This window comes from Primulina eburnea, chromosome 2 (genome assembly GCF_022965805.1).
Source record: "Primulina eburnea isolate SZY01 chromosome 2, ASM2296580v1, whole genome shotgun sequence".
NCBI classification, from domain to species: domain Eukaryota; kingdom Viridiplantae; phylum Streptophyta; class Magnoliopsida; order Lamiales; family Gesneriaceae; genus Primulina; species Primulina eburnea.
The window spans coordinates 7,809,426-7,831,010 of NC_133102.1; the positions used below are offsets into that span (position 1 = coordinate 7,809,426).

The 21,585-nt window shown below is 36.0% G+C and overlaps 2 protein-coding genes across 4 annotated transcripts; both read right to left on the reverse strand.

Moving 5' to 3' along the window:
- Nucleotides 1-3,495: 3,495 nt before the first annotated feature.
- On the reverse strand, nucleotides 3,496-5,378 carry LOC140822889 (protein transport protein Sec61 subunit gamma-1-like). Of its 2 annotated transcripts, none has more exons than XM_073183840.1 (3): nucleotides 5,166-5,378; nucleotides 4,914-5,050; nucleotides 3,496-3,760 (listed from the first exon to the last, which is right to left on the reverse strand). In XM_073183840.1, exons 1-2 carry the CDS (start codon nucleotides 5,257-5,259, stop codon nucleotides 4,935-4,937), a joined length of 210 nt encoding a protein of 69 aa, XP_073039941.1. In that variant the 5' UTR covers nucleotides 5,260-5,378; the 3' UTR covers nucleotides 3,496-3,760; nucleotides 4,914-4,934. The 2 variants fall into 2 exon arrangements, with proteins under 2 accessions (XP_073039941.1, XP_073039942.1); XM_073183841.1 differs by having other exon boundaries at nucleotides 4,918-5,050; nucleotides 5,166-5,377.
- Nucleotides 5,379-6,350: 972 nt separating this feature from the next.
- Nucleotides 6,351-9,209, reverse strand: LOC140822890 (non-specific phospholipase C6-like). Of its 2 annotated transcripts, XM_073183843.1 has the most exons (4): nucleotides 8,999-9,209; nucleotides 7,780-8,898; nucleotides 7,143-7,319; nucleotides 6,351-6,893 (listed from the first exon to the last, which is right to left on the reverse strand). In XM_073183843.1, exons 2-4 carry the CDS (start codon nucleotides 8,834-8,836, stop codon nucleotides 6,595-6,597), a joined length of 1,533 nt encoding a protein of 510 aa, XP_073039944.1. In that variant the 5' UTR covers nucleotides 8,837-8,898; nucleotides 8,999-9,209; the 3' UTR covers nucleotides 6,351-6,594. The 2 variants fall into 2 exon arrangements, with proteins under 2 accessions (XP_073039944.1, XP_073039943.1); XM_073183842.1 differs by having other exon boundaries at nucleotides 7,780-9,208.
- Nucleotides 9,210-21,585: the final 12,376 nt, after the last annotated feature.

Consider the following 21,585-nt stretch of genomic DNA (forward strand, 5'->3'; position numbering starts at 1 on the left):
TCAAATTATTTAAAATTTGTTTTCTGTTTTATCGATTTTTTATTTACAAACATAATTTTATCTTTTGTACTTTAACTTACATATTAGCATTTGATTTGGAAAGATTGAAGTTCAAATTTTGGTCCAGTTTTTGTTTAATTCATTTCTATGAAATATGTAATAGAAAAATCATTGAAAATTAGGCTTATAGTCACTTTTTATTTTTGAATAATCTCTTTTTTTTACAATCAACTTTCTTACATGTGCAAAATAAATTCATTATTATATATATATATATATATATATATATATATATATATATATATATATATATATATATATAACTTTTTATTGATTCATTATTACATAAACCCGATTTCACCTAGACCAAATTTTTTTTAGCTCCGTCCCAGATATTAAGTACACCTTTTTTCGACGCCTTTTTATATTTATATTTAGGTAACGAGATTTTCTGGAGTGGTTCCAGGCAGTGACGGTCTCATAATGCTTGCTTTAAACAATGATCATTGAATTTCTCGGGGAAAATTTCCATTCGGTCACAAATGTTTAATCACTGTCCTAATTTGATAATAAATTATGTTCAATTTGGTCACAAATGTTTCAATTCGGTCACAAATGTCCTTCATTATCATATTCACCTGGATCGATCACACATACTGAGTCTAAAGACTCAACACACCATAATGTTGATAACAAATAATACGTATACAATCACATACAACAGTAAAAATACTTTTATTAAACATATACATTTCATGAACATGCATAAACTTAAATATTTTTATATCAACATAAACATATTCATATTCATATCATCATCAACACATTCATATTCATCATATACGTATACGTATTTCCTTTTCGTTGAATTCAGATCGTTAATTGTGACTTTCATATTCGTATTCGTATTGGGGCGATGGATCCATCTACATATAACCATAGTACTGGGCGACGGAGACATCAAAGATACTCTCACCGGTCAGCTGAGCATTGGCCTTACGTGTTAACATATCATGTCAATGAAAATAAGATCGTCGGGCTCCCTCTGGGGTCTTTTTCCTCACGATATCTCCAATCATATCATTATTAATCACAATTACTTCACTTTCTTCAACATTTCATATTTTCATTACTTATAAAAATTACACACGCCTATATCGTTTTTCTTTTAAACCAAGCATTTAAAATGTCTTTTAACGTTATCTTTTCATCTTAAAATTCCATAAACATGCAAAATAATCATATTAACATATAAAATATCATTCAGGACACTGCCATGACATTACTAATTTTCAGGTGTAAAATAACCGTTTTACCTCTATACGTAAAATTTCACGATTTTGACATTTTCTTAATTTTGTTAACTCTAGATCATCCTAAATAATTATTTAAGCTTACATTAATTTTCTCATATTTTTATTTAACTTAAATAAATGACTTTATATTTAATATTTAATTATAACTTATTACTGCGTTTTAATCCCGGATTAAATCAGACTTTATTATAAAATTCCTAAACTTAAAACTTGGACTTTTAATATTTATTTAGCCCTTGTGAACCAAGACTCGACCCCCGTGGAGCCATGTTTCAAATTTTAGTTCCAAGGAGACCCTAACTCGAACCACCTAAGGAACCTATGAGCCAACTTACGTTTTCTATGAGCCATGCCCGAACCATCCTGAACCAACTTCGAACCAGACCCTCTATGGACCCTACTAGACCCTTAGAACCCCTAAGACTTGAACCCAAGCTTTAACCGAAGCCACAGATCAGAACAAGCTCTCGGCCGAGACTCCTCATGCGGTAGGACTCCATGTTTACGTGCCTATGACCCTAGCCACTGGACCAGCCCCTGAACCACACCCTTTTGCACCCTCTTAGGACCATAGTGACTCAACCTAGCCCAGCTCGAAGCCCCCTGACAGAGCCAAGTTTCCTTGCGTGGCTGCGCACCCCATGCGCGCAAGCGCGATTATTCTCGGGTGGAGTCCTAGCTTGCTAAGACTCCTCCCCAGCCCCTTGTCCGCTAGGACTCCTTCCCTGACCCAAACCATGACCCAACGGTGACTCAAGCCAAGCCATGCAAAGCCCAACCCCTTAAACCCAAACCTTGGCCCCAAAAACGCTAGCCATGGTTCCAGCTTCTATCGTGTTCGTGTACATCGATGTTTGTGCATCCTAGGACTCCTTAAAATCGTGTAAAATAATGTCATTTCAATTCCAAATCATGGCAGCCCCTTATGTACATAAAAAAATCATGATTTTAGATCAAAACACATGCTTTGAAAATTCACACTTGATGCATAAACGAAAATATTCAAAGGTGCAACTTTTTTCATGCAATACATAATTAAATACATAATATGGTGTGATGGATGAGTAAAGGAAAGAATATGACGTGCTTTTGCGTGTATAATGCACGAATTAACGTTGACGAATCAAAGAACGACGACGAAGGTACGTTGGCTGAATTTCTTTGAAGAACTCGAAGCTTTTCCTCTTGAATTTTATTGTGAGTGCCGTGTATTGGTGGGAGAAGGAGTCTTGCAATTTGTTTAGGGTGTGGGGCGTGTAAATAATGGGGTTAGGGGGTAGGGTTTGCACTTAAATAATTAATTAAAATACTAATGGTAGCTTAAGCTCATTAACAAGGTCAGTTAGGCTCATTAAGTCCAACAGTGCTTTTAAAAATTATTTTGTTTAATAAAATTTGTGAATTTATTAGCCGGGTTGTCAAAAAATGTTCGTATTTTTGTTGAAAATCGAACACCGATAAAAATTACTTCCTGCCGTATAAAATGACCTGAAAACTCTTTATTTTCAAAAATAAGAAAAAATATAACCATATTTTAAGTAATTAAAAACAATTATATAATTAAAAAAATTTCGTTTTTTCAGTCATCGGTCTCTTTTCCTCGATCGCAATCCGAATAACCTTTAAAAATTCATTTTTATGCATTAATGCAAAAAAATACATTTATTAATTTATGAAATTAAAGCAATTTAATTACAATACATAAGAAGTTGATAATCTTGCATACATGTGATTCACGTAGACCTTCGAATTTTCGAGACGTTACAGATTTTATGTCCTAAAATTGTCATTGGCCCGCACATGACCAGTATATTCCTTGCACAAAATAATTTTACTTGCACTTAAATGGGGGCCAAAGAAAAAAAAAGAAGTTATAAATTAGAATTAAAAATCTTTCATATCAAAGCAATCACATTTAGCCGAAAACTTTAAATTACATTTTTGAAATGATTGAAAAAAAACTAGAATTCCCTTATAAAAAATAAAGTTATGAACATGAAATGAGACCAGAGTTAACTTTAGTGTCCAACATAATATATGTTACGCCTACACAAAGGAATTTGAAGACTAGATGAAAGGGAGTTTCTTGCAAGTTGCAGGCTACAGTATTCAAATGCGAGGTTGCCACTAAAATCAACCAAATTGATCCACACAAACCACTTTAAACTACTATAAATAATAAGAGAATAAGCATATTTCATTTGTTGCATCCAATATAGCCAACAAGAGATTAAATAAAAAGGTAAAAGAACAGGGACTGGGAGTCGGATGATTAGATGGTCATCATACATGGGAAGTTCACGATACATGATAAAATAAAATGACTAGTCGCGTTTCAACTATCACAAAAAGTTCAACAAAAAAACGAGCTAACTGATTATCAGATTTTCACATCCTTTCCTGCATACTGATTGATTGTCGAGGTTATTGTTTCAACAGAAATCCTGCAATGGCACATAAAAGTATATCATTGAGTCAAATGTAGTTTAATCAGAAACCTGGCTGTAATCAATTTTTACCGAAGAAAAGTTGATGCAGGAGAAATGATGTATAGAAAAAATAAGAGAAAGCTAGTGAAATGCGACAACATTGAGGGTAAGAGCAGCTGGAGCATTGATCATTGATGTTTACTTCCACAAGCTGAGGGAAAAGTTCTCCATATTGCCTACTTAAATAACTTAAGCAAACATTTTTCTCTCTTGAAGCTACTCTCACTTTACTTTCAACATTAACAACATGATGCCACCTCAAAGTTTAATTTTGATTGTGATGCTTCCAAGAACAATAACAAAACATGAAAAAGCTCATCTCCACAACTCCATCAGTGACATGGGGGCGAAGAAAAAAGAAAACACAGCCATAAACCACAACGAACCATAGATACTACAGGACCAAGGTTTCTCTACATGTATTATTGAAACGAGGTGCATGAGATATATCAAACAAGATTTTGTACGCACAAACAATTTTTTGTCCTAATAAGTCTAGAAAATACTAGACAAATATAAAACAAATATTCATTAGTGGGGAAGCAAAACAAATTACAAGACATGTGCTTCATAGTCAATGCAAGCACTTAACTGTTGTCTTGCGCCTTAAGAGCTAAGCACGACTAAAACTTGAGCATCGATAAATGAATGCTTTGTGGGTTTCTAATCATGCACAGATTCACTACTAACTTCACAAGGTTCTTTGCTGTTTCACTGTTGTTATCGGTTATATAACCATTGTGGGATGACCGATGACTAATGTGGACATATTTCCAGTTCGGTTACTTTATTCCTCTCAGAAACTTTTATACATCGGCTGATGCCTCATAATTAGCAACTGAGAAATTTCAATTGAGCCAAGGATTTTTGCCCTAGTGGCAAGGCTACACATAGCCCTAGTGGTCTTCCCACCGGTTGGGCTGCATGAAACAGTCAGATTAGGTTTAGATAAATCTCTTGAACAAAAAATGAGTTTCAATTGATTAAGGAATTTCGAACCCGGATGAATCAACAAAGGAACAGGTATAAAATCACACAATTTAAATCAATAACTTTTGAGGTAAAAATTTAATAAACAATGCATCATGTAAATCAGTAAAACAATCACCTACTCGATGCGATCGAGGCATTAAGAAGCACCAACGATAATATTGTTGATAGGAATGAAGATCAATTTAACGAAAAAGCCTACGAATCCCATTACCACGAACCCGATCGCCGTACGAGTCGCTACCTTCGTGAATTCTACATGCACAAATCAATTACACCATCAATTAGTCACAATAACAAACAAATATTTTTTAAAAAAAATATTAGCGATCGCAGATTCAGATCTCATAGTTCTCCGAAGAAATCGCACCTTTGCGATCGGGCTTGTGGCATCGCTTAACAAGGCGAATGCTGTCCTTGGAGAAATCTCTAAGCGGATCGAAAACCTGGTCCAGAGCATCCATCTTTCTTCGATTCGATTTCACTTCGTCTCTCCTCCTTTTCTCCGAAGAACAACTCGCTTGGGGATTGGTTTATGTTTCGGCGTAGGGTTTCCAGATTGGTTAAAGTCAAAGATGAGGATGCTGTGTTTTTAAATACCAAAATAACCACGACGAAAAATTTCAGTCGATTTTTGTTTTTAAAAAATAACTTTCATATTTATTAAATAATAATAATAATAATAAGATTTTGTAGGAAAATATTAAAAATTTTATCAATTTATGTTCTCTTTTCTTCATATTTATCAATTTTGTTTTTTAAAAATCTTATTTAAACGTATTTAATGACACTTAATATGGTCAACCTATGTTTGACAAATTTTTTTTACCGTTTTTGGCCGGTTAACTCGACCCTACCCCTGCGGGCATTGTCCTCAGAGGTCGATCTAACGGCTCGGATTTTTGCGCGTCAATTTTTTTATTTTTTATTAACATGGAGGTGGGCTCGGATCACTCATGTGGAGTGATCCGGGCCGTTCATTACCCGTGCAGGCAGTGTCTGCACGGGTAGGGTGAAAGAAACCTTTTTGGCCTAAGCAAAGCGTTTTAGTGAAAATTCAAGATCAAGCAAGACTTGGTCAACTTTTTAGAACATTGTTTTTAATATAAATTAAATCAACACCACCATAAAATGGGATTTTACTATTATCTGGTTGCTCCAATATTTCATGTATTTGACGGTTCTCTCTTTTGTCAAGTGTCAAAACCATAAATTAGAGAAGATATGAATTTAAAATGTCCATAAAAATTGTTGTCCTTATATCATGATCTCGAGTAAGTATTTTACTAAAATTATGCAATTTCTGAACCAATTACAATAAATATATCAACCTCATTTACTCATATTGTTTCTTATCATCATTTATTTAACAAAATATCTATTTAATAATTTAACAACATAATTATGATTAATGTTTTTATGTAATTATTAGAATTACAATAATATTTAAATTGTTTATTTCATTATGGAGTATTATATGAATCAAGCTAATCAATCAAAAGCAGCCTAACTATTTTTGGAATTATCTAAAAACAAGTACAGCTAACATTCAACACCTAGTAAATCTACTAGAGTTCTTAAACACTGGAAGCCTTTATTTTCTAACAGAAGATAACAACCAGGCATTGACATGATATATAAGGATACAAAAATCCAACATTTCAAGCATTTTTTTGCTAAGAGAGTAATTCCAGTAACTCTACGTATCTATACTTTCTTGCAGAAGCTGAAATCCAATGAATCACAATATGAACAAGAAACAACATACTCAAAACTCAACAGTCATCTGTGGAATCGACTTAGTCGTGGATTGACGATCTAGTAGTTAGAGAAGATCTCATGTTCACAATGGTGGATTTGTCAGCTCCTAACTTGATAGCTCCTTTACTTGCTTCTAGGAACCTTGATATGGCACCTTTCGCGTATTCGTGCGCTGCTTTTACGGTAATTTTCTTGACTGTCTCACCATGAATACTGCTCAAGAAATGGTCACCATTGAGAACAGCAGCCAACTGTACCAACTCGCTCTGAAACTCGGATAATGTTCTATGTTCATTGGTTTCAGTCCTCCTTAAAGGAACTACATCAGGTAAAACCTCTGCAAAAAGTTCTTATGTCACCTCCCTTGAGTACATTTCCCAGCCAGAGTTGAGTATTTCAATAGATAAAATAACACACAAATATATAGTTCCTTTGCCCAGATTCATGCTACATAACTAAAACCTTTTTATAACAAAGCATGTGCAAAATTAGCTTTTGAAATTTAGAAACTAATCATCTTGACTAAGACATAGTAGAAAGCTAATATTTTATGCTTTTGGCCGGAATAAGTTTTGCTGATTATTACCCGGGCAATCGGTTCTCGGAGAGGTTAGTTCGGTGACGATATGATCAAAAGTGCCCGCCCAAGCATCTCTACGAGTCAAAAAACTGGACGAGAGATTCAGCAACTTCTTTATCGTCGCCGGAATGGAGGAGTGTTCAAACTCTGAGTTTTGATCTGGCCCATTCGGCTTACTTATGACTACATTTAACGAGACAAATAAATCAAGATCAAGCCACAAAGTGAAGATATTGAAGTGAAGCTAAATCTGCCAAAAAGCTGTCATTTTCAGTGGGTTAAGCACTAATTATAGACTACTTCCATATTATATGAAGCATATGTCTTATTAAGGCAACTTTTATCCAAATGAAAGAAACAATGACTAAACAAAATCATCTTATTATCTGCAAATGTTCTACCATGTGTTGCAATTCCCTATTCATGTATTATAAGCACAAAATCATCAGTTTCAGATAACATTAGATGAAAATTTTCAATACTTAACAAGTAAATATTGGAAATGAATGTTTTACCCCCTAAACTAGCAGTCAATGCACCCACCCTAGCCCCCATTTCCATAATCCGCCTTTGCATCTGCATCTAATAGCAAAGACAAACATCAACTAGCTAAGGAAAAACAAGGAAACGAAATCGAACTCACCAGTTCCTTTCTTGATCCAAGGAGAGACCATGATAGTCGGGACACGAACACCGAGCCTGTCAAACTGAAAGAAATAAGGAGAAGGGCCGATATTTCCATCCGGATTCGGAACGTTTACGAAAGGGGTTTGGACATGATCATAGAATCCGCCATGTTCATCATAGGTAATTATGAAAAGGGTCTCATTCCACTGAGGACTCTCCCTCAATGTCTCATACACCTCCTTCACTAACTTCTGACCGTTAGCAACATCATGGGACGGATGATCATCGTTCGCTGGGAATCCAATCAAATCAAAGTAGTTCGGCTCAATCACAGTTAGACTGGGCAACTTTCCATCCCTAGCATCTTTCTTGAACTTCGTATCATACTCATGAAACTTAAACGCATACTTCAATCTCCTCAAATTCCTAAAGAACAATGTTGTGGGAAAGTTCTTGAAATAAACACCGAAATCCAAACCGTTTTCATCAAGTGAATCAAATATTGTGTTCTGTGGGTACCCAAAAGCTAACTGTTTGATCACATGGCTTGTGGATCCATGAGAAGTAGCAGAGTACACAAATAGCCTATTGGGCTGTGTTGGACCAGGAATTGAAGAAAACCATCGATCAAAAACAGCAAACTCTCGAACTAAAGTAGTATAAATAGGCACATTTTCAGGCCTAAACCCTTTCATTACAGTTTCTGATAGATTCTCTGACATCCTCGAAGCTTGCTCCACAAAACCAGACATTGAAGGTATTAAGCCCGACCCGAATACCTGTTTCGCGACATCTTCGAAGGAGTGACCCGGGTCCGGATCCACATACTTTGCATCATCGGAAAAACAAATAGTTTCATTACTGCCTGCTTCTGTTGAAACTGAATTGCATTCTTCCCCTGTGACTCCATTAATTAAAGGGTTCACAGATTTCTTCATCCACCCAAGTAAATGGTCAAATGATCTGTTCTCCATCACTAACACAACCACAGTTTTGATGGGCTGCTGCTGCTGCTGATGGGTGAGCAGAAAAACTGTTGAAAACGTCAGAAAAATCAAGAAAATAGCTCTCATTTTCTTGATTCTGGAGAAACAAAGTTTATTGAGGTAAAGAACATAAATTTTCTCCCTATATCCTGCAAAGAATGTTCTAGTTTCAGCAAATTTATCAAGGGTTATTTATATACCCAAGCGGGAAACTTTAGAATGGTGGAGAATAAAAGATACAAAATTTACGGAAAAATCTATGTTTCTATTCAGATCTTCAGTGAGTGGGTGAATAAGATGAAACGTGTTCAAACTGGCATTGCTTTGGCAAATTCAAGTTTTGTGATGCATACAGACAAGAGAATACTGTCCAGCCATTCCACCGTGGGGTGTATTCTTGAAATACATTCAATGGAACTTTGGATTTGATTCATTACTAATGGCGGGTTTTACATTTATTAACATAGTTTCAGTATTTCTAACATGTAATTGGTCTTGTACATCAAGCTTAGCGGGTAGTACTTTAACAGAAAAAACATACGTGGTTAATGGGCAAAGTCATGACTCATGTTCACATTCACATTCACATTCACTTTCACTTTCACTTTCACATTCACATGCTTGGTATTATGCATTCGATATATATGAGCAACTGTCAATTTTGATCCGTAATCCTTGATAAAATTCACATCTTTTTGGCATATCATATAATACGTTGCTTAAATGCGCTTGTTGGAGTCGTAAAGAACATGATTTTCTATAAATAAAATCTCGTATTTTCGAACATGTTAAATAGTGAAGGAGAAAAAAAATGTTGATAGCCATGGATTTACTAGCCCAACTTGTACCAACACTTTAAGTAGAGATGACAACTTTCTCCACGGGTTTGGAGCCCCGTGGAGAAAACCCGAAACGGAGATGAGGATTCCCGATTTTTTCGGGTTTGGGTTCGGGTTCGGGGATTTTTATAAATACATGATGTAATTCGGGACGAGTATGAGATTACTATCCCCATCCTCGAACCCGCCCCGAAAATAATATTAATAATAAAATAATAGTATTTTTAATATTAATAATATAATAATCATATTATTTTTTTAAAATATTAATAATTTTATTATTATTAATATTAATAATGATATTAATATTAATATTGTCTCTAATAATAATAGATAATAATAATTTTTGGTTTGAGAAAATCTCCGAATTCGTCATCATCTTGCCATATTAATATTTTTGAAACGGAGATGGGGACGGGGATGAGAAGTCAATCCCCGAAGTTTCGGGTTTGGAGATTCCCCGAACCCGAAAAAGCGGGGATCGGGGCGGGTATGGGAGTGGGGATGTAATTCGAGGATGTGGATGGTAATGGCAAATCCGCCCCCGCCCCGGCCCATTGCCATCCCTAACTTTAAGAATCTAGGTATTTATGCCTGGAGGTCATGAGTTCAAGTGTTGGGGAAGACGAGAGCAAACATTCTCCTGGAGTGAGATATTTTATAAGTGGTGGTGCATGGGCCCACGCTGGACCATCCTAACAAGTCATGACAAGTAGTGGTGCGTGAGTATGGTCGATGCCCATGTTGGCTCAGCCTAATGACACATGATCGCTACAATATAACTCGACTCCGAACAAGAACAAATCGTTTAGTAAGTAGTAAACCCTGTGCTCATGACTTAAATCATAAACTGAATTAAGATGCATGCATACCTCGAATTATAATGATCGGAAAGAAAGTTAAAGGATTAATAAGTATGAAAAAATACCAAGAAAGTTACCAAAAGGCACGCAAACCAATGTGGAACTGAGCAGCACACCCGTGATTCAGTGACCACAACAAACAAAGAGGCTTGTAGGATATGATGAAGACGATATTTTCTTTGGGAGTAAGATAAATAAAAAATGGCTTTTAAGGTTTTATTATTTTTTATTTATTAATAAAAGAAAGGCTTCAATCTTGCCCTTAATATACGCGAGAAAATCAAGCTCCAACTAAATATATGAATGCTGTTACATTTAGTGGTAAGCTAAACTTTGGCTTTTCGGATCAATTGAAATTAGAATTTTGGTTCTTGATTCGTTTGATGAACAATTTTGATTAAAATAGTACGATTTTATATATGTATTAAGTGCCAGAGCAAGGATCCCGGAAAAACTTAAGACATTGTCTTAAATGTTGATTCAACGAGACACAATGTGTCACATATGATTTTTCATGAGAGATTATATATTAGATGTTGTGAAAAATCATAAGTGGTTCATTGCATGTCATCGGATCAATTCCCATAAAAAAAACTGGAAGAGATGAAAAAACTTCGACAGTCCTTGATTAAAATACAATTCATCCAAAGATTAAGAATTTATTGGCAACTCATGCCCATTTAAAATTAGAACATGTTTCGCATACCGTAAATGGTGTTGCACACTCGTTAGCCTCTTTTGCTATTTCCTCTCTCTCAACTTTCGTGTGGATTTGTGGCGAGTTTCTTGTTTAATTAGTAAAACTTGTAATCGAGGATCTTACTCCGATTTGAACAAATTAATGAAGAGTTATTATGAAATTTTGAAAAATGCGCAATAAATAGTTTTAAAAAAAAAAAGAGATTCGCGTCAATTTTACAATGATGGCATTTCCATTAATGAGTAACTATCAAAGGGCCAAAAAGGATAAAAATTGAAAGAAGCGTACACACCAACTAGAGGTAGTTTACTATCGTATATTGACTATTGAGTTTATTGTGGTATTGTTAAGGTTAAGGGTTAAGTCGATGCTACCTAAGGGGCATTGTCTTCATCCATTAATTTTTTGCTACATGTAATTAATTTTTTTTCACAAACTTACTCAACCATGGTTGAGTGATTTCAAAATTTGGCTATTCTCTCTCTCAATCATGGTTTTGTCATTTCGAAATTTTCAAATCCTTTCTCTTCCCGTCTTCTCTCTCGAAGTCTACTGTTTCTCTTTTAAAGCACGGAAACGAGCTCCTCTCATTGAATCAGGCAATATGAGGCTTTTTCTTGCCAGTGTACATTTGTTTTTGTATAATCGTGAACGAGTATATATGTGCTTGTTTCTTGTAATATGGGATTTGGTGCTTCTTATTTATGTAAAATTCAAGATAATGGAAAATGATTGTATAATCGAAATATATGTGTTTGTTTATGGTAATATGGGATTTGGTGCTTCTTATTTTTGTGAAATTTAAGATAATGGAAAATGATTGTTATTTTGTTTTGCCTAAAGATTTAATTTTTTAACTCGAAAAATTTCATTCCTCTGAAATTGTAATGTTAAAGATATAAGGTAAACCGAGAAACTCACTGAAAATGTGGAAACCAACTCTCCCTACTATGTACGCAGGTGGGCCTCTAAGGTAAACCGAGAACAAAATACTTTGGTGACACTCCTGTTTCAAATTATGACATTAAACTATACCTTCTGAACATTGGCCAAAGTAACAAGGCTCTCAAGTCTCTAGACTCTTTGTGTGTGTGTGTATGTGTGGTATGAGAGTGTATATCTGTAAAACAATAAAATAATTTGATTGCAATATGTGTGCATTCTTATATACATGTTTCTGCAAAAAGATTTTGTATATCGATAAATAATCTTTATTATTAACATGGACTAGTTGGATTGCTTGGCCAAAACCAATGTCTGGATCTATGTCTGCTTGATAGGATGATGCTAATTTGTCATTAGATGAAACTAATCTTTTATTGTCTATAGTTAGATGAACTAGTTGGTGAAAATTCAGAGGACGTAGATTGGAGGTGCTCGTTTGACTTAAATTTGATTGCTCACACTTCCTTCAGTCTCACTGTAGCAATTTGCAGGTTATTATCAATCCATTTATTTGCTTAATTATTGACATTTTTCCTTTTTAATTTTATCTACTGTATTATTTTATGCTGCAGCCATCAGGTCCTTGAAAAATATCAAGAGGAATGAAAATTTTCGAGTCAAATTTCAATTTAAATGTTTAAATTATGCAGTAATTTTTTATTGTAGTGACTCTCTATTTTTTTGTTGCAGTAAAAAAAAAACATTTGGCATACCATTATTTTCGTTTATGGTGAGCACCTTCGTTATTTTAAATTTTTTCTGTTAATTATATTAATTATTTAGTGTAAACTTTTTAATGTTCTTTATTTTTTCTTGTGATATAGGGTAAAACATATGTAGTTTTCATTGGTTGTAAACTTGGTGTATATATATGAGACTTGGGAAGATGTACAAAAAAAATTTAATAAATTTAGCGGTGCGTCTCACAGGTCATTCTCTTCTAGGGATGATGCATTAAAAGCTTTTAAACCTCACATGAACAATGAAGTTCTTTTGATTGAAGTTCATTAGTATGAGAAAAATATCGTTGATCACCCTTCGTGTCACGCCCCGAAACTCGGGATTGATACCGGCGTTGTTTAACAATCACACAATCGAAACAACAAGCCTTTCGTAGTACAGTGTAAACCGAAACCAGTTTATATCATTCATAATTTCAACGAAATAAGCCTTTGTCTTTACAATTACCGAAATAAATAAGACAACAGAGTTTTAATGCGGAAACGTAAATCTAAATAATAATAACTTAAACATAATCAATTTCCTTGAGCATTCACCATCCCCAAAACTGCTCGGATTCTTTTTCCTCAATATGTTCTTCGGACTTATCTGGGAAGGGTTGTAAGGGGGGTGAGTATTTGAGAATACTCAGCAAGTGAGGGAAAATCGAGCACAATAAGGACAACATGCATAAATTTCGAATCATAATCATGAGTTCATACGTACTTCATAACACATGCATAAACTTTACTAGCCACTGTGATTTATCTAACTTTCTATGGTTTACTGACGTCAGTCCCTAATTTTTACTCCTCTAAAGGGGCGAGGCCGTATAGCGGTTATATCCCCCACCGCGTAAGGGTACGCCATGGTTAGGAAAAGCTACTGAATTTCGAGATTTCAGCAAGGGGATTTTCAAAAATTAGGTGTGATGAATGGCTAGGTATGGTGCACTATTTATAGGGGAGAGAGTTAAGCTAAATTTGGTGGCTAAATCCTTACCAAAATTTGTGTCCAAATCTCATAAATTGGCTCCAATTATTCCTTGCCATGGCTGATGATGTATCTTCCTAAATTGTGGATTTTCTTCCTTGATTCCCCACCCCTTGGATGGCTCGAAAATTGGTGCAAGGGAGAGGGAGATTTGTTTCCATTCTTGTGGCTTAATCTTGCATTCATGGGTCAAGATATCTAGGCATCTATCCTAGTAGAGATTTTCGAAAATCATGCAAGATTTATGCCTTAGTCTTCTAGTCCAATATATTGTCTTCCAATCTTGCATTATATTCCCAAATTTCGAAAATATGCATGATATTCTAATGATTTAATATTGTATCTCCAAGTTATTCCAATATATCTCCTCAAATATAAGTTCCCAAAAACATAGCAATAAAATCATAAAACAAATCCCTTACAAATATTTAATTACATGGTGGGAAAATCCTGGATCTTACACTTCGTCACACTAAATCCCTTGGCATGCGCATATTGACAGTACAAGAAATAAGCATATTCAACGATGTTCACAACCTGCCATACTTCCAATTTACTCTCCAAAACATGGACAAAACAGTTTTCATTTGGTACCTCAACATTTCTAGCTTCTTGATTGTTGTCTCCTTCCACATCTTTAAGTGATAGTTGATTGCTATCTTCCATTTTCAAGCAAGAAACCAACTGGATCAATTAAAAAAAAACAAGATGAATTTAAGTATTTACTGTAACACAAGGCAAATCAACTTGATCTACTGGAACAAAATTAAATTTTACCAGCAAATTGATATCCGCCAGCATTCGAGTATGTTCATGTAAAAATGTGATGGAGTGCTATTAACTAAATTTATCTATAGAATTTTTGCTCTAGGAGGAGCCATTTATGGGAAAACTAAGTATGAGGTTCTAATTTTAGTGGCCCTCTCAATCGACAGTTTCTTAGCTGTGATTATCTACAAAATACATTAATGAATTACTACATATTTTTAACATTTAAATTGAAATTTTGGTGTAAAATAATTAAATTGAAACATTACGTTTCAATAAATGGACATTGAAAACACATTTAGAATTTCAGAGGAATGAAAATTTTCAAGTCAAAAATTTTTTTTAGGCAAAACAAAATAACAATCATTTTTCATTCTCTTGTATTTCACGGAAATAAGAAGCACCAAATCTCATATTACAAGAAACAAACACATATATCTCCATTATATAAAAAAAGTGTACAGTGGCAAGGAAAAGCCTCATCTTGCCTGATTCAATGAGAGGAGCTCATTTCCGTGTTTAGAGAAAGAGGAACAGTGGACTCCGAGAGATAAGACGGGAAGAGAGAGGATTTGAAAATGTCGAAATGACAAAACTATGGTGGAGAGGGAGAGAATAGCTAAATTTTGAAATCACTCAACCATGGTTAAGCATGTTTATGAAATAATAATAATAAAATTTAATTGACACGTGGCAAAAAATTAATAGATGAGGGCAGTGTCCACTTAGGTCTCATCGACCAAACCATTGTTAAGATTGATATTTGTACTTAACTTAACCCCAAAAGCTAGCTCAAGGGGGAGGATAGTCCAAGAACATATATACAATTTCTAAGTATATTATCTAACCGATGTGGGACAATTAACACACCCCTCACGCCCAAGAATGAACATATGAAGCTTGGAGTTTACAAATAACCCAACTACGGGTCAAATGGGTGGCCCATTTATGGACAACCCAACACATAATGATGGAACCTAACCTCTGATACCATATTAAGATTGAGACTTGGACCTAACTCAATCTCAAAAGCTAGAAGGGGGGAGGATTGTCCAAGACCATATATACAACTCCTATGTATATTATCCAACCGATGTAGGACAACTAACATGTATATTGAAAATTTCCACTCATAGAATATAATGTATCAAATTTTTTGGTATTAAAAAAAATTATACCGATAACGTACCGAAATTTCGATCACTACAAAAAAAATTACAAATAACGACGGCATTTTCTGTCGCTATTCTGTCACTGAATGTATTTAGCGACATAATAGTGACGGAATATCGATCGTCAAAGAATTTAGCGTCGCGGACTTGTATAACGACGGAAAGTGCAATTCTGTCGTTATTTACGACGGAATATTTATGTTTGTCGTTAAATAATAACGACGGAAATTTAAATTTGTCGCAATTTTTCAGTGACCGAAAAATATTTCGTCGCTAAATTTGCGACAAATATTATATATCCGTCACTAAATCAGCGATTGAAATTGTAAAGGCGTCGGTAAAGTTGGCGACAGATTTAAGTGTCTGTCGTTGATATTTGCGACAGAAATCATAAATCCGTCATTAAATCTAGCGACGGATATATGTTTTGGTCGTTGATATTTGCGACAAAAATTATAAATCTGTCTCTAAAATTAGTGACAAAATGATAATTTTCGTCACTAAGTTTAGTGACGGATTTATAATTTCTGTCGTTAAATGTTGAATTGGACAGCCCTCTGATCCCGCTTTTTATTAATTCCCTTTTATCCCACACAGATTCTAATTCAACAAATCCAATACAGTGTCAATTTTCCAACCAACTTGTGAATTATCCCCTTCATCATTACGTGATTGTTTCCTCAAACGGGTCTTCACACTTGCGCTAAAGTAATGAGTACAAAAATATGATGCCTCTTCAAATAAATGTGCAATAGAAATTGTCCTTCCACTCTTGCTTTGTTACGATCATTGTTTTTCAATCTTCGCAGAAATCGCTCAAAAGGATACATCCATCGATATTGAACAGGGCCAGCAATTCTAGCTTCATAAGCTAAGTGCACAAGAAGATGCTCCATACAATCAAAAAAACTTGGAGGGAATATTCTTTCTAGTTTGCAAAGTATCACAGGATTATCATTCTCCATACGAACCATGTCAGAATATCTTATGCTTCTTGCTGTAATGTTTTTGAAGAAAAAACTTAACTCTGTTAGAGCTTGCCAGACATTATTTGGAAGTAATTCCTTGAAAGCAATTGGGATTAATCTTTGCATGAACACATGACAATCGTGAATTTTCATTCCAAACATCTTCAATTTAGCCATATCAACACATCTTGACATCTTAGATGCATATCCATCCGAGAACTTTAAATTTCTCAACCAGTTACACAATACTACTTTGCTATGCTTATCCAATGTATAGCAAGCTTTAGGATATATGTTAGATATGTCATCTCGATGTAATTCTGGCCTGTTGCAAAATTCTTTTAGATCTTCTCTCGATTTTGCATTATCTTTTGTTCGGCCGGGAACATTAAGAATGGTATTAAATATGTTCTCAAAAACATTTTTCTCGATGTGCATAACATCTAGATTGTGTCTAATCAGATTTGTTCTCCAGTACGGCAATTCCCAAAAGATACTGCGTTTTCTCCAACCGCATTTACATCGTCTTACGATTTCTGAGTTCACTTCAGTAGCCTCTGGTTCGATCACACTACGAAACCCGTAACTTTCAAGTTCTTCAATAATTTCATCCCCGGATTTTATATGTGGATGAGGCTTTTTCACTTGGTGATTTTTCTTGAACCATTTAATATTTCGTCTGAAATTATGATCCATTGGTAAAAACTTACGATGGTTATCGAACCATGATGTTTTACCACCATTCGGCAATGTGAAAGCATCAGAGTTTTCCATACAGTAAGGACATGCTAGTTTACCGGCGGTACTCCATCCAGATAACATTGTATATGCAGGAAAATCACTAATTGTCCATAGCAAAGAGGCACGCATAGTAAAAATTTTTTTCACGTGAACATCATATGTCTTTGCCCCAACTGACCAAAGTTCGTTCAATTCAGCGATAAGAGGTTGCAAGAACACATCTAACTTGTTCTTAGGATTACTAGGTCCGGGAGCTATAACTGTCAAGAACATGTATTCATCTTTCATGCACATCCATGGAGGCAAATTGTAAGGTGTTAGTATAACTGGCCATGATGAATATTGTTGTCCTGACTGACCGAATGGTTGAAAACCATCAGCTGAAAGTCCCAGTCTGACATTTCGAACCTCGAGTGCAAAATCTGGATGCAATATGAACAGTACATGCAATACCTTTTAGGAAGACCAAGAAAAGTTCAAAACCACTGTGATCATGAAGAGAGATTATATGAATATGAGAATTATATTTGTTACCTCGGCCAAAAAGAGGTTGAATAAAAAAAATCCAAAATAAATCAATAAAAGATCAATCAAAAATTAAATCAGAAACATACTCGAGTTAAGATTGAAATTTAACTTCACTAATTCATATTCTAAAATCTAAACAATCATCAAATTCAATTCATTTATTAGCAACAACCAAGAAAAGGAGTAGATGCACTCGAATTCTTATTCTAAAATCTAAACAATCATCAAATTCAATTCCTTTATTAGTTTCAATTCTTTTATTAGCAACAACCAAGAAAAAATTAATGGCTATGAATACTTTGTTCAACAACTTGTACTAACAATGCACTCATATTGAATTTTCACACGCACATGTAAGAACTACCTAGCTTGGTTTCTAAGACTTGAAAGAAATTAAAATAAATCCATAGGATTTCCATAAAAATTACTCATAAATTTTTTTGGTAGATGAATCTGAGTGAATTAATAGAGCTTCGGTTTTAAAAAAGGAAGAATAGAATGCTGCATGCTTTCTTGATTCGAAAATAAATGAGTCCACTAGTCGCCGCCCCCAAATCATTTGCTCGTTATAATTGCTTTTGCATTAATGTTCTTTTTTAAATACAGAATGTTTCGTGATTATCCAACTAATTTTTTTTTTTAAAAAAACTCTTAATTAGAGCAGTGGTCCAAAACAAAATAGCTAGCTAGTGTGGGATCCAATACATTTAAGGTTGAAATTAACTCTTAGCTTTACTGGAGCTAGTTTCCGAACCACCACATGTTGTCACTTCCTTACATTTACTTATGTATTATTTATAGATGTTCTCTGCTATTATATAATCGGGCATTGAATATTTTGATTTGGCTAACAAATTTCTATATAGAAATCATGTGTGGTACACTTTATTTTGACCCGAAATAGTTCGACGTAGCTAGGACGAGATCCGATCGAGTTTAGACTTTGCTCAAATACCCTAGTACTTTTTTTAAAAAAAAAAAAGAAACATAAAATTACAGATGAAATGGTGCTTACAGTTTAAGCTTTAGTTAAGCAACAACCAACAATCATCAAAATTTTCAGTTGAAAAACTTTAAATCTCGACCGAAACCAAGCTGGAAAAACAAGGGAACTGAAATGGATTCAAATACTACCTCGAAAAACAGCAAAACTACTAAGTTACAAGCACAAGCTCACCTAATTCGAACCAAGAAGGGAAGCTCACGCACGGCTAGCTAACAGGGCTCATCTGCTCCTTCCTTCCCGTTCCAGCCTCTACAACCGTTGTCCAGAACTCATCTACCTTCTACGGTGGTTGCTGCTCCGATTCCGGTAACTACGCGATACGTTTTTGGTGAGGAAAGAAGGGCGACGGGTTTGGGGAAGAAAAGGGGTTACGGCTGTTTTGGGGAAGAATGGCCACGGTTTGTAGGTTTTATGTCTTTAATTAATGTCATATATTAATTTTTAACTTTAATTAACGACAACTTAAAAATTGTTGTCGTTAATTAACGACTAAAAAATTATTTGTCGGTAAATTAACGACAATTTCTAAAAATCCGTCGTTAGTTGTGACAGAAAAATTAATTATGTCTGATGTCGACCGGGCAAATTGGGTAGTAGCCGGGTGTGCAATCTGCCAAGTCGGGTGTTCGGATATATATGCGATTTGAATGCTTTATTGCGAGTTGCTGGTGGTCTGGGAAGATTGAGTTCTCTGTCGCCCGAGGACTAACGCCCGGGATGGACTGAGTATTAATCCTGAAATCACAGAACGTTAGTGGGGCGCCGGAAATTGTTCCGGCGTATCCACTCCGACGCTCAAGTCAGTGATGCACGCAAAGGAAGACTTAGAGAGAAAATAAGAATATTTGTGAGTGCTTGTGAATATCCAGAGAAGAGTTACCTCCTTGTGTAGTACCTACAGGGGGTATTTATAGATGAGTCAGATAGGTGACTTGCCCGCAAAGTTCGGGTGGTGGCCACGATTCGGGATGGTGGGCCACGTTATAAAATAGTGGACCACGTATTAAGTGTTGACCTTGTCATAGAACGTGGGAAGATGGGTTCCGATATTTCCGAAAGACATGACGATGAGGGAGAGACTGAGCCTCTTTCCCGGGCGCTTTCCACCTGGGTGCCCCTGAGGTGTTTCTGGGACCGGGAAGCTTTTACTCCGGGTGATGGCTTGCCGAGTAGTTCATTGGGGATTCTTCCGACACTTGAGTGCGTAACTCGCCTGGTATCTGAAGATCCGGGATCTTTCTTTCATACCGGCTCTCTGCATGTAGTCGTAACTTGGGATCTCTTCCCTGCTCTCATCTCGCCCGAGTTCGAGTACCCTCCGGATCGGGAGCTTTACCCGGACCCGGGTTCCCTTGGGGGCATCACCACTCCCTCCTAAAAAAGTCAGGCTAGAGTCTATCTCGCTGTCCCGATTAGTAAAAATTAGTTCACGCCTAATGACAGCGGGACCCTTTAGAATTTTGAAAGATGCGGATATTACTGTAAGCCCTAAAATTCAAACTTATCCGCAAGTTTTCGCGCTTCGAGGACCGTTATGATATCTCGAGATTTACGCCTGTCTTTTCGCCTGCTTGGCCCAACTTCCAATATTCATCTTAGCCGTTCACACCTTCGAGAATCAATGATCAAGATACTCTTCTTCATCCTATATAGATGGCATCCTCCCGATCCTTCCCTCATTATTAGCAGATTACTCCAACAGCTATCATGGCCGGTGCCAGCAGCTCGAGAACTCCAGGGGTAACTGAAGCCCTTACGGAGCCCAATCTGGAAGTCCAAAAATCCATTATAGAAGATGAAGTGCTTAATAAAGTTCTTGGCTACTGGGAAGAGCTCCAAGGGCTGAAACTTCTTTACGATTCTGGGGAAGCCACCACCCCTACCCTGGTATCCAAACTGAAGAAAGTGCGCACACAACTACACATAGCTGAGTCGGCGGACATCTTCACAGATGGCCATGTCTATCAGCTGATGCTCCGGAAGGAACTGAAGCTCCTGAAGCGTATTGTCGACTCTCCCAGCTTCATGCAAAGTTCCACCGCCCCTCTGTCTGCTTGGTTGAAGATACGCATAATTGTCATAGAAGAGAAATACAACGATGTAGTACGGGCCAATGTATATGGATGAATAAAAATTTATCTCGATTCCCCTTTTTTTTGTCACTGCTCGGATATAACGCTTTAAGTCTATTAATTTACACCCATATCACGGATTGCTTAGAAGTATCTGATGAAATAATTTACTAGAAATCATGAGCTTAATACCTCCCTGGAAATTAACACAAAATGCCAGGGTCTCAAGCTTCCCGGGTTGTGAACGACACGCCGGGGCCTGAGCTTCTCTGGCTTTACGAAATGCCGGGGCTTCCTGCTCCCCGGGTTTCACACAATGTCGATTTCCTAAGGTTTCCCGGTCCGTGGTCTGGTGTCATAACCCTATAAAATTTTTATGTTGGAACAATTTACGAGGCGCTTCCTGATCAGACACGTATGCTTGAGCCAACGGTTGCGATTAATCTCTCTCCTCCATAAATGCGGAGTCGTTTCGCATGGTCGGAAACTTTTCGGCTTCCTCCAGACTACCTACCCTCTGC

Excerpts from the sequence above, each read along its gene's own strand:
- LOC140822890 (XM_073183843.1), bottom strand. The coding sequence starts at position 8,836 with ATGAGAGCTATTTTCTTGATTTTTCTGACGTTTTCAACAGTTTTTCTG. Across the intron at positions 7,320-7,779 it reads TTGGATCAAGAAAGGAACTG|TCATAAGTAAGCCGAATGGG; the intron begins GTGAGTTCGATT and ends CGTTAAATGTAG. Across the intron at positions 6,894-7,142 it reads TCCGAGAACCGATTGCCCGG|AGGTTTTACCTGATGTAGTT; the intron begins GTAATAATCAGC and ends AACTTTTTGCAG.
- LOC140822889 (XM_073183840.1), bottom strand. The coding sequence starts at position 5,259 with ATGGATGCTCTGGACCAGGTTTTCGATCCGCTTAGAGATTTCTCCAAG. Across the intron at positions 5,051-5,165 it reads CCACAAGCCCGATCGCAAAG|AATTCACGAAGGTAGCGACT; the intron begins GTGCGATTTCTT and ends TTGTGCATGTAG.